The sequence below is a fragment of the Pristis pectinata genome, chromosome 3 (genome assembly GCF_009764475.1).
Source record: "Pristis pectinata isolate sPriPec2 chromosome 3, sPriPec2.1.pri, whole genome shotgun sequence".
NCBI classification, from domain to species: domain Eukaryota; kingdom Metazoa; phylum Chordata; class Chondrichthyes; order Rhinopristiformes; family Pristidae; genus Pristis; species Pristis pectinata.
Window position 1 is genome coordinate 117,524,725 of NC_067407.1, and position 13,112 is coordinate 117,537,836.

Here is a 13,112-nt window from a genome sequence, read left to right on the forward strand (position 1 = left end):
GAAATAAAGACATAAAAATTACTAAAAGTCACACAAATAAATAAATAGAAGAGGAATAACAAGGTTGAGTTCATGGGTTCATGGTCTGTTCAGAAATCTGATGGTGGAGGGGAAGAAGCTGTTCCTGAAACATTGAGTGTGGGTCTTCAAGCTCCTATACCTCCTCCCCGATGGTAGTAATATGAAGAGGGCATGTCCCAGATGGTGAGGGTCCTTAATGATGGATGCCACCTTCTTGAGGCACCACCTCTTGAAAATGTCCTCAATGGCAGGGAGGGTTGTGTCCATGAATGGAGCTGGCTGAGTCTAAAATACTCTGCAGCCTCTTTTGATCCTGCGCATTGGAGCCTCAATACCAGGCAGTGATGCAACCAGTCAGAGTGCTCTCCACTATACATCTGTAGAAATTTGCAGCCTTTGGTGACATACCAAATCTCCTCAAACTCGTAATGAAGTAGAGCTGCTGGCGTGCCTTCTTCATGATTACATCAATGCGTTGGTCCCAAGATAGATCCTCTGAGATGTTGATGCCCAGAAACGTGAAGCTGCTCACCCTTTCCACCGCTGACCCCTCAGTAAGGACTGGTGTGTGTTCTCCCAACTTCCCCTTCCTGAAGTCCACAATCAATTCCTTGGTCTTGCTGACGTTGAGTGTGAGGTTGTTGTTGCGACGCCACTCAACCAGCCGATCTATCTCACTCCTGTATGCCTTGTCATCATCATCTGAGATTCTGCAACAACAGTGGTGTCAACGCGAATTTATAGATGGTGTTTGAGCTGTGCCTAGCCACACAGTCATGAGTGTAGAGAGAGTACAGCAGTGGGCTAAGCACGCATCCTTGAGGTGCACCTGTGTTGATTGTCAGAGAGGAGGAGGTGTTATTACCGATAGGCACTGACTGTGGTCTCCCAATAAGGAAGTCGAGGATTCAGTTGCAAAGGGAGGTACAGAGGCCCAGATTTTGAAGCTTGTTGATTAGTACCGAGGGGATGATGGTGTTGAACGCTGAGCTGTAATTGATAAACAGCAGCCTGATATATGTTTTGCTGTTGTGTAGGTGTTCCAAAACCGAGTGGAGGGCCAGTGAGATTGCGCCCGCTGTAGATTGCAGTGGGTAAATTGTAGCGGGTCCTCGCTCAGGCAGGAGTTAATTCCAGCCATGACCAACCTCTCAAAGCACTTTATCACAGTAGATGTGAGTGCTACCAGGCGATAGTCATCGAGGCAGCTCACCCTGTTCTTCAGGGACAGTCTCAGGGTATGCTGTGTACTCTATTTTACAGAGACATGGCTCCCCCCCAGCACTCTGGACACAGTGCTTCAGCCTGGGGGCTTCACCATTTGCCGCTTGGACTGGACGGCAGCATCAGGTAAAGGCAGACCTGGCAGTGTTGGCTTCACGATTAACTCATCATGGTGCACAGATGTGGCAGTTCTGTCACAGTACTGCTCCCCCGACCTGGAAAACCTGATGGCCAAGTGTCATCCAGTTTATCTGCCAATGGAGTTTTCCACTGTCATCCTGGTAGCGGTGTATATTCCACCCCCAGCAAACGACAAGCTGGCACTGGAGGAGCTGAGCACTGTGATCAACAGTCATGAGACAGCACACCCTGATGACTTCCCAATCATCACGAGGGACTTCAACTATGCCAGCTTGAAGAAGTCTCTGACAAACTACCACCAACATGTCACCTGGGGAACCAGTGAAGCCAACACACTCAATCACTGCTACACCACCATCAAGGATGCTTACTGTGCCATCCCGCGCCGGCACTTTGGCAAGTCCAATCCCCTGGCTGTACTTCTACTCCCGACATAGAACATTACAGCACAGTACAGGCCCTTCAGCCCACAATGTAGTGCCGACATTTTATCCTGCTCTAAGATCTATTTAACCCTTCCCTCCCACATAGCCCTCCACATCTCTATCATTCATATGGCTATCCAAGAGTCTCTTAAATGTCCCTAATGTATCTGCCTCCACAAACTCTGACGGCAGTGCGTTCCAAGCACCCACCACTCTCTGTGTAAAAAAACTTACCCCTGACATCCCCCTTATATCTTCCTCCAATCACCTTAAAATTATGCCCCCTCGTGTGAGCCATTTCTACCCTGGGAAAAAGTCTCTGACTGTGCACTCGATCTATGCCTCTTATCATCTTGTACACCTCTATCAAGTCATCTCTCATCCTCCTCCTCTCCAAAGAGAAAAGCCCTAGCTCACTCAACCTATCTTCATAAGACATGGTCTCCAATCCAGGCTGCATCCTGGTAAATCTCCTCTGCACTCTCTCTAAAGCTTCCACATCCTTCCTATAATGAGGTGACCAGAACTGAACACAATACTCCGAGTGTGATCTAACCAGAGTTTTATAGAGCTGCAACATTACCTGGCAGCTCTTGAACTCAATACCCCGACTAGTGAAGGCCAACACACCATACACCTTCTTAACAACCCCATCGACCTGTGTGGCAAGTTTGAGGGATCTATGGACATGGACCCCAAGATCCCTCTGTTCCTCCACACTGCTAAGAGTCCTGCCATTAACCTTGTATTCTGCTTTAAAATTCGATCTTCCAAAGTGTATCACTTCACACTTTTCTGGGTTGAACTCCATCTACCACTTCTCAGCCCTATCAATGTCCTGTTGTAACCTACAGCAAACTTCTGCACTATCTACAACACCACCAACCTTCATGTCATCAGCAAGCTTACTAACCCACCCTTCCACATCTTCATCCAAGTCATTTATAAAAATCACAAAGAGCAGGGGTCCCAGAACAGACCCCTGCAGAACACCACTATCACTGATCTCCAGTCAGAATACTCTCCATCTACAATCACCCTCTGTCTTCTATGGATGAGCCAATTCTGAATCCACACAGCCAAGTTTCCCTGGATCCCATGTCTCCTGACTTTCTGAAAGAGCCTTCCACGAGGAACCTTATCAAATACCTTACTGAAATCCACGTACACCACATCCACTGCTTGATGTTCACTAATGTGCTTTGTCACAACCTCAAAGAATTCAATCAGGCTCATGAGGCACGACCTGCCCCTCACAAAGTCATGCTGGCTGTCCCTAATCAGCCTATGCTTCTCCAAATGCCCATAAATCCTGTCTCTAAGAATCTTCTCCAGTAATTTGCTCACTACTGAAGTAAGATTCACTGGCCTATAATTCCTAGGGTTGTCCCTACTCCCTTTCTTGAACAAAGGAATAACATTTGCCACCCTCCAATCATCTGGCACTACTCCTGTGGAGAGTGAGGATGCAAAGATCATCGTCAAATGCAAAGATCATCGTCAAATGCAAAGATCATCGCCATTCAGGCAGAGACTGAAGACAGCAGCACCAGTGGTGACGACAATGAAGGAATGGTCAAGGGAGGCTGAGGAGCGTTTACAGGACTGCCTTGAATCGGTGGACTGGACCATGTCAGAGATTCATCTTCTGATCTGAATGAATATGCCATGGCTGTCACCGACTTCATCAAGATCTGCGTGGATGCATGTGTGCCGTCGAGAACATACCAAGTTTTCCCAAACCAGAAGCCCTGGATGAATCAGGAGATTCACAGTCTGCTGAGGGCTACACCTGTGATGTTCAAGATTGGTGATCCAGAACTCTACAAGAAGTCCAGGTACAACCTACAGAAAGCCATCGTGAGAGCGAAAAGGCAATTCTGTGTGAAGTTAGAGACCCAATCAGAAGCACAACAGCTGTGGCAGGGTTTGCATGCAATTACTTCCTATAAGGCGAAACCTAACAGCATAAATGGCAGTGATGTTTCACTCCCCAATGAGCTCAATACCTTTTATGCACACTTTGAAGGGGAGCATAACACTACAAATGTGCGAATCCCCACAGCATCTGGTGACCCTGTGATCTCTGTCTCGGAGGCCGACGTCAGAACATCCTTCAAGAGGGTGAACACTCGCAAGGCTTCAGGCCCCGACGACGTACTTGGCAGGGTACTGAAAATCTGTGCCGACCAACTGGCTGAGTGTTCAAGGACATCTTCAACCTCTCACTGCCTCAGTCAGAGGTTCCCACCTGCTTCAAAAGGGCATCAGTCATACCGGTGCCCAAGAAGAGCAGGGCGAGGCTTATGGCTTCTTCATAACGACAACAGGAGAATAAGAAAAGAATAAGAAGAGGAAGGAGAAGTAAATAATGAAAAGAAAATGAAGGAAATGGGTAAAAGCATAGAAAAGTGAGAGAAAGATATTGATCAAGGTGTAAAGCTCTAAATATGCTTGAATGCATATTAAGATAAAATGAATGGATGTTTGCAGATTAACCTTAATATCAGTACTACAGATTATTTTTATACAAACATGAATGAAATTTTCTTTTTTTCATTGAGATGCTAGTTCAATCATACATCCTTTTATGGCATATTTTACTTCTACACATTTACCATCTCTTCTCAAGAATTACTTCAAATTACCCACTGGACTAATTAATTGACATGCCCCATTGAGCAGCAATAACTTTATGGTAAGAGACCAGCAATGGATTCCTGTTTCATTTGTTTTCGAATCTATGTTTTAAAATGTCTCTAAAGACGTTATGATGAATTCTTTATTCCACAGCCATTATTAATTTTGAGATAGATCTTACTTTCTGAGTTCAAATTCAGCCTCATACAAAATACCATTGGTGAGACACATACCTTGTATGGTGGTCCTGATGCTGCCTACTGGCAATGGAAGGGCTTAGTATCTGTGACCCAGAAGTTGGCCGAGCTGAGACCTATTCCTTCTGTCCAAGAGAAAACAACTTCACACCTACATTTTTAGACTACCTTCTTCTTAACTGTCGAACTTTACCAAGAAGCATCTGAAGCCCAAACTCTGCTCAGTAGGCATTCTAAATTGCAATGGAGACCCTGATTTGGAAAGATTGACAAGGTTCCTACTTGATTGAAGTGGGTGTTTCAGTTGCCCGGTGAAGGATTGAATTAACATCATAATGGAATGGGTTTGGGATAGTAAGTTTGAATACTTCAGTTTGAATTATATCACAGTTATATGTTCCTGTTTATTTCAAAATAATCATAAGGTATCCATTCTATAACTGCATTTTTCCTTAAAAATTGCTCCAAAATCCACTAACCAGTTGTCATTTTAGCTTCTTTTTCCTTCTCTTGTTTTATCTCAAGATCAATCTCTCTCTTCCTGTGGGTGTTGCTCTCCCTCGGGTACCTATTGTTCCTCAGGTTTTACATGGGATGAAGAGTGAAAACTATAATGAAGACCAGTATACTGTGGCTGAAGTAAATTATTAAATTGAGGTTTAAGGTTAGTGTTCACAGGTGAATAAGCCCCATAACGTCAAGTATACACAATGCCTTAAGCAGCTGAACAAAATGTGAATGTTTGGAGCACCAGCTGGTAGGAAGATGGATAGTATTTGTGACAGTTGATTGGTTTCGAAAGAACAGACTTCTCTGCTGTGTAAAGGCAGACAAGAAAAAACCTCAATGATATAAATAAGCCAGTACAAACATATACACATCACAAAACATTCTGTCCTTTCCCACAAGTTGTGTAATTTATCCCAAGCCCTCCTGTCCTATCTGTGGCATTATGAACTGTGTTTCAACTCCCACTGGTAAATACTCAAAGTTAATAAATCCAGTTTTAATCACAACTAACTCAAAGCAAAGTCTATGGGGGAAAGGTGAAGGGCAGTAAGAGGGTGTAGGGAACCCACCGCTTTTAGAATGCTGACTGCTTCCTTACTGAGCCAGACTGGGTATAGCACATCATCATGCAAGATGGATTCGAAAAGATCGTCTTCATTGTCAGCCTCGAAAGGTGGCTGTCCAGCCATCATCTCATACATCAGGACCCCCAAAGCCCACCAATCCACTGATGGGCCATATTCCAATTCCTGTAGGATCTATTCAGAAAGGGAAATAGATGTTAACTGAATGTACTGCTCCCCCTGAAACAATTCATTACTTATTTTGGAGAATTACTTTGAGAATGTTTATCTTTCAACTATTTGCTCCATTCATAACATTTATATTTAAATCCTTCAATATTTCTGATGAATTTTCTCAGATGGACATGAATGGAATGTTAATATGATTTACAGCTTCAAAAATATTTCAACCCATCTTTAACAAGGAATATACCTTTGAACACACAAACTTACTGGACATTTCCAAATCATGATGGTTAAGTCCATTAGGCAGAGGTACCAAACAGGTAGCAGTGGATCAGTTGCCATTAACCACCACATCTTATTTGTTGAACTCAGTGGTTGGGTAATTAGGGGTGCAGAGGTGGGTGCAGGGTTGCAGAAGGGGGTTAGGTGGGTAGGTAGGGGGATGATGTACATTGGGTGGCCAACCTGCTCCTAACCATTTTCCATCTCTGCTACATTTGAACGTTACCTCCATTAGGAAATCTTATGTATATATTACAAATGCCTTTTTTCCTTTACTTCAAAAAACATTTATATTAAAATGGTATGAAATTAATGCATAAGTAGATATACACTATGTGCATTTAGGTTCTCCCACCCATTCTCTCTTTTAACTGATGGATATCACTCATGCTTAAGTATTGTTTTCAAACCTTGGGAAGCCCTTGAAGTGGCCATCTCTGGCACAATCTAGAAGCCAATTTAGATAAAGCCAGAGCAATAAACAGCAATGAAATGATCAGATAAATAATGTCCAGAACAGCAGGATGAAGAACTCCTTGCTCTTTGAATAATATCATGAAGTTTTCCACACCCATCTGAAACAGCAGATTAGATGTCAGTTAAAAATTTCACCCATCAGACAGAACCCTCAAGAATCCTTCAGTACTGCACTAAAGTGTCAGTCTGGAATACATGTTCAAGTTTCAGGACCAGGACTTGAAGCCACCACCCTCTGTTTCAGAGGATGCAGTGCTAGCACTGAAGCAAGGCTACCAATGGTTAAAAAATATCCTTTAGTTGATTCATTAGTAGTCTTCAGTTCACTTCAGTGACAGATCTGTACCTGTAAATAACCCCATGTTAAGCCATTACAAAATACCCAATAGTCAGCTTAACAACAACAGCATTTGAAATGTTGGCAGATCATTTTTCAATTATAGTTTGATTTTGCTTCAGTAATGTTCAGTACCACTGAGTAACGGGATGAACATTTGATGCTGATGATGTGTCATGTGTGAGATTCTGACCTCAGCTTTTCTAAAGTATGTTAAGGAGCAAAAAATCAGGAGACTAATCAACATACACTTTGTAGTGTGAAGTTTAATGTACAGAATTGACCACTGACTCCCAATTCGTGAATGGAGTTGGGGAATTAAAGAAATAAACAATAAAGATTTATCCAAAGACTGCATATGGTGACAATGCAAACTGCTGGACAAATTTATAATCAATTCTTGGGAGATCAGGAAGCATCTGTGGAGAGAGAAGCATAATCAATATTTCAGGTTAATGACCCATCATCAGTTCTAATGAAGGGTCAGTGATCTCAATGATTGACTCTTACTTTCTCCACAGATGCTGCCTGACCTACTGAGTATTTCCTGCATCTTCTATTTTATTTCCAGTTCTGCAGATTTTTTTGCTTGAATTATTGGGAGAAGTTGCTTAGGTTTCTGTTTCACTAAACATAAGAGGCAGAAGCCGGGGTAGGCCATCTGGTCTCTGGTGCCTGCTCTGCCATTCAATGTGATCATGTCCATTTTCAAAAACTAATTCTAAGTGGTGTGACTGCCTCTAGGAACAGATTCTCCAGGTAATCTTTCCCCTTCTTGATGGATCTCAGTGTCTGAATTTCAGATTACAGATCATCTCTGAGCTGAATTTCCTTGCATTTCCAAGACTAACTGCAGATGAGATCACCATGAATCTCAGTGGTTTCCATCAGCTCTCACTTGTCACCTGTTCTGCCACATCTGCCTTAATTCAATTTAATAACTTATCAACTGGCTATTATTAATTGTTGATTATAAGCTTGGCTGGTCCCTTATCTAGTTTCCAGATAATGGCTTTACTTGAATATATGTAGTTGATTACAATATGGACTATACCTCTTTAATGTAAGAGGAAAGAGTCTACAATCTCACCAATAAATCGCAGACTCATCATCAGATTAACTCACTGCCCCAACAATAAACAAGGCATTTTTTTTAACGCTGTAGTGTTTGTTTAATTATAAAGCTGCTCTTTTATGTAAAAGGATTGCAAAGGAAGGCAAGAAAAAGATTCCAATACAAATAGCAAATCTTATTAGTAAATCTATAGGAATAAAAAACTAGTGGACAGAGATAGCACAACAACTTCTTCATGATCACTTTGTTGCTGAGAACTGTTAAACTGAGATGCACTGTTTTGCAAATGAGCCTCCTTGCAGTTTTTATGCTACCTCGGAGGGAGCTCTGTGCTAAGCCACAGGCTCAGAAATTGGATTTTATCTTCCGCCGATGCACTAGTGCTAGTATCCAATCTAATGCCCTGCAAAAAATCACAGAACTGAGCAAAAATCTGTTAAAAGCAGTGCTATTGTAGATAGGGTGGCCACTGGGAGCTATACAAGAGTTCAAAAATGCTGTGTCATTGCCTCACTGATGGCTAGGAGGAAAGACAGAGCTTAAAGAACTCTCCTCAAGGTGGTCACTAAACTGCTGCAGAAAAGGCTGTCATGGAAGTGAAGGAGATTGCACGGGGGGGGGGGGGGGGGGGCACTTTCCCTTGTGACTGGGTGTCTCCATGCAATAGTCCAGCTGGACTAACCCCCATAATTGGAATGACCCCAAAGAGTATTAAATTGGAGCAGGGCAAATTACAAGAGCATAAGGCAGGAACTAGGAAGAATTAATTTGGAACAGCTGTTTTTGGGCAAGTCCACATCTGACATGTGGAGGGTGTTTAAAGACCAACTGCACAGAGTACAGGACAGGTATGTTCCAGTAAAAAGGAAGGATAAGGATGGCAAGGTAAGAGAACCTTGGATGTTGAGAGAGGTGGTGAATGTAGTCAAGAAGAAAAAGGAAAAGTATGTAAAGCTTAGGAAGTTGGGATCAAACAGAGCACTTGAGGATTATAAAGAAGCCAGAAAAGAACTCAAGAAGGGAATTAGGAAAGCCAGGAGGGGTCATGAATAGTCCTTGGCAAGTAGAAATAAAGAGAATCCCAAGTGATTCTATACATATGTCAAGAGTAAGAGGATAACTTGGGAGAGGATAGGGCCACTCAAGGATAAAGGATGGAATGTGTGCTTGGAAGTGGAGGATGTGGGTGAGGCCCTTAATGAGTACTTTGCATCAGTATTTACCAAGGAGGAGGACATGGAGGACAGGGAGACCAGTGTGGAGAATGCTAATATGCTAGGCTATTTTGAGGTAATGTTGCGTCTCTTAAAGAGCATTAATTTGGATAAGTCCACAGTGCCTGATGGGATATTCCCCAAGTTATTGAGAGAGGCAAGAGATGAGATTGCTGGAGCCTTGACCAATATCTTCATGTCCTCTCTAGCCACAGGCAAGGTCCCAGAGGACCAGCCAGTAGCTAATGTTGTTCCATTATTCGAGAAGGGAAATAGGGATAATCCTGGTAACCACAGACCGGTGAGTCTCATGTCAGTGGTAGGGAAGTTACTGGAGAGGATTCTTAGGGATAGGATTTATAAGCATTTGGAAAACCATAACCTAATTAGGGACAGTCAGCATGGCTTTGTGCAGGGCAAGTCGTGCCTTACTAACTTGATTGAGTTTTTTGACGAGGTGATGAGGGTAATTGATGAAGGTAGAGCTATGGATGCTGTCTACATGGATTTCAGTAAGGCTCACTCAGAAGATTAAGATGCATGGGATCCATGGTGAATTGGCTATTTGGATTCATAACTGGCTTGCCTGTAGAAGACAGAGGATAGTGGTCGATGGGACTTATTCTAGTTGGAGGTCTGTGACTGGTGGTGTTCCGCAGGGATCCATACTAGGACCCCTGCTGTTTCAGATCTATATAAATGACCTGGATGAAAACGTACATGGGTGGGTTAGTAAGTTTGCAGATGATACAAAGATTGGTGGTGTTGTGGATAGCGTAGGAGACTGCCAAAGGATACAGATTGGTTGTAGATATAGGCAGAGAAAAGGCAGATGGAGTTTAACCCAGCCAAATGTGAAGTGTTGCACCTTGGGAGATCAAATGTAAAGAGACAGTACATTGTTAATGGCAAGATCCTTAACAGTGTTGATGAGCAGAGGGATCTTGGGGTCCAAGTTCACAGCTCCCTGAAAGTGGCTACACAGGTTGATAGGGAGGTAAAGAAGGCATATGGTATGCTTGCCTTCATTAGTAGAGGCATTGAGTTCAAGACTCAGGAAGTTATGGTGCAGCTTTATAAAACTTTAGTTAGGCCACATCTGGAGTATTGCATTCAGTTCTGGTTACCCCATTATAGGAAGGATGTCGCGACTTTGGAGAGCGTGCAGAAGAGGTTTACTAAGATACTGCCTGGTTCAGAGGGCACGTGCTATAAGGAGAAGTAGGACAAACTTGGGTTGTTCTCTTTGGAGTGGCAGAGGTTGAGGGGACATCTGCTAGAGATTTATAAGATTTGGAGTGGCAGAGGTTGAGGGGACATCTGCTAGAGATTTATAAGATTATGAGAGGCATAGATAGACAGCCAGTATCTTTTTCCCAGGGTTAAAATGTCTAATACCAGAGGGCATGCAATTAAGGTGATAGTGGATAAGTTCAAAGGAGATGTGTGGGGCCAGTTTTTTTTTTACACAGAGAGTGCTGGCTGCCTGGAATGCACTGCCTGGGGTGGTGGTGGAGGCAAATATGATAGGGACATTCAAGAAGCTCTTAGATAGGCACATGAATGTGAGGGAAATGGTAGGATATGGACATTGTGTAGGCAGAAGGGATTAGTTTAGTTGGGCATTTTATTACTAATGTAATTGGTTCGGCACAACATTGTGGGCCAAAGGGCCTGTTCCTGTACTGTGCTGTTCTATGTTCAAACCACTGCATGGTGCAGGCTTAGACTTGAGGGAAATTGATGTCATCGTGGAGTTGAATGGTCTGCTCCTGTTCCTATTTAAAATAGCCTTATGAATGAGAGATGGGTAAACACACCATGCAGCTCAGAAGCAATTTGAATCAAAAGTCTACAAACAGTGAAAGAAACACCATTGATGTTTTTGCCTTAATACTGAGCACTGAAATTTGAGGCTGGCAAATGCTGCAAATTAAGACATCAATGTCACCTTGCAAACTCTTTAATACAGCTATAACATGACTTCCTGACTTTTATACTCACTGGCCTGACTGATGAAGGCATGTATGCCTTATGCCACCTTTGCCACCCTTTCTACTCAATGTTGCCACTTTCAGGGAGCTTTGGACTTGCATTGCAAGATTCTTCTGTGCATCAATGCTCCTAAGGGTCCTGCCATTTACTGTTTATTTTCCTCTTGCATTTGACTTTGCAAAGTGCAACACCTCATACTTGTCCAGATTAAACATCATCCGCCATTTCTTTGCCCACCTTTCCAACTGGTCTATATCCTGCTATATCCTTTGACAACCTTCCTCACTATCCACAACTCCACCAATTTTCATGTCATCCACAACATTAATATTGTGAATGTTAATCCTTTGAAATTTTAAATAATTCTCCCTGTGGACATTCAATATTCTACAGCAAGATTGAAATTGTAACTTTTGAATATCTGTGTAAAAACAGTTGTAAACCATCATTCACTCAATGTTGGAGCAAATTTAATACAGTATATTAGTATTTACAGAACATAGCGGGATATCAAACATACTTCCGGGGCGATATAATCAGGTGTGCCACAGAAGGTTGTAGTCGTGATGCCATTCAGAATACCTTCTTTGCACATTCCAAAATCAGCCAACTTGCAGTGCCCCTCAGCATCCAGTAAGATATTGTCCAGTTTCAGATCTCTGCAAGGTAATCAACAAGCATCTTAATTATTAGTTGCAATACACATACCATTTCACTTGAACAGGTCTCATTAGATTTTTAGCCTACTGATGAGAAAGTGGCTTACACTTTTTAGTCTTGCCTCTGATTTATAAGGCTGTATGCTCAAGTCCTATTTCGGGGACTTGAACAAACACATTTAGATTGACACTGCAATGCAGTACTAAGGGAATATCCAGAGTGCCGATGTTTTGGATGAGAAGTTAAACAGCCCGATTATGCCCTCTGAGAAGAATCTAAAAGATCCCATGGCACAATTTCGAAGAACAACAACTGAAGTAATCTTGACCAATATTTATCACAAAAAGATGGATAATTCTGCCATATAAGAACATAAGATGCAAGAAAAGCAGTAGGCCAATTGGCCTTTAGGGCCTGCTCTGCCATTCAAGAAGATTATGGCTGATCCAGTCTTGACCTGAACACCACTTTCCTACTCTCTTCCCATACTCCATGACACTTGTAGTTCAAATGTCTACTTACCTCCAACTTGAATATTTTCAATGACTTTGTCTCTATAGTTCTCTGGGTAGAGAATTCCAAAGAATCATTCCAAGGAAAGAAATTTCTCCTCATCTCTGTCTAACACGAATGACTCCTTATTCTTAAACTGTGGCCCTTTGTTCTTAGATAACCCCACTTGGGGAAGTGTCCTCTCAGCACCATACCTCTCAATACGATCACATTTATAGAACAATGCAGCACAATATAGGCCTTGCGGCCCACAATGTTGTGCCAATCTTTAAACATCGCCTAAGACTATCTAACCCCTTCCTCCCACATATCACTTTATTTCAAATTCCTCAATATGCCTATCTAGTAATCTCTTGAATTTGACCAATGTACCTGCCTCCACCACTGCCCCAGGCAGCGCATTCCATGCCAACCACTCCCTATGTAAAAAAAACCTTCCTCTGATATCTCCCTTGAACTTCCCACCCATTATTTTAAAGCCTATGTATCACATTACAACATTTTGTAATCTGTATCTAAATACAGCAAATCCCCATGTTGCAGAGGGCAGTGGGGGGAGGAGGGCAGTGGTTCCATTCCTAGAAAATGGTCCACATCACAATTTTCTGTCATGTGAAGCCACATCATCTGCATGTGCTTTAAGAAACGTGCA

The 13,112-nt window shown here is 42.6% G+C and overlaps 1 protein-coding gene and 1 long non-coding RNA gene across 4 annotated transcripts in view; one reads left to right on the forward strand and one right to left on the reverse strand.

The window, feature by feature from the left end:
• The window catches only part of LOC127568094 (protein kinase C epsilon type), a 505,158-nt gene that overhangs the window by 23,788 nt on the left and 468,258 nt on the right, over positions 1–13,112 (reverse strand). For all 3 annotated transcript variants that reach the window (XM_052011402.1, XM_052011403.1, XM_052011401.1), the window contains 2 exons: positions 11,808–11,946; positions 5,728–5,916 (listed from right to left, as the gene is read on the reverse strand). In XM_052011402.1, coding sequence (XP_051867362.1) covers positions 5,728–5,916; positions 11,808–11,946 — 328 coding nt within the window. The remainder of the gene's footprint in view (positions 1–5,727; positions 5,917–11,807; positions 11,947–13,112) is intronic.
• Positions 1–13,112, forward strand: part of LOC127568095 (uncharacterized) — a 35,265-nt gene that overhangs the window by 17,013 nt on the left and 5,140 nt on the right. The window lies entirely within an intron of this gene.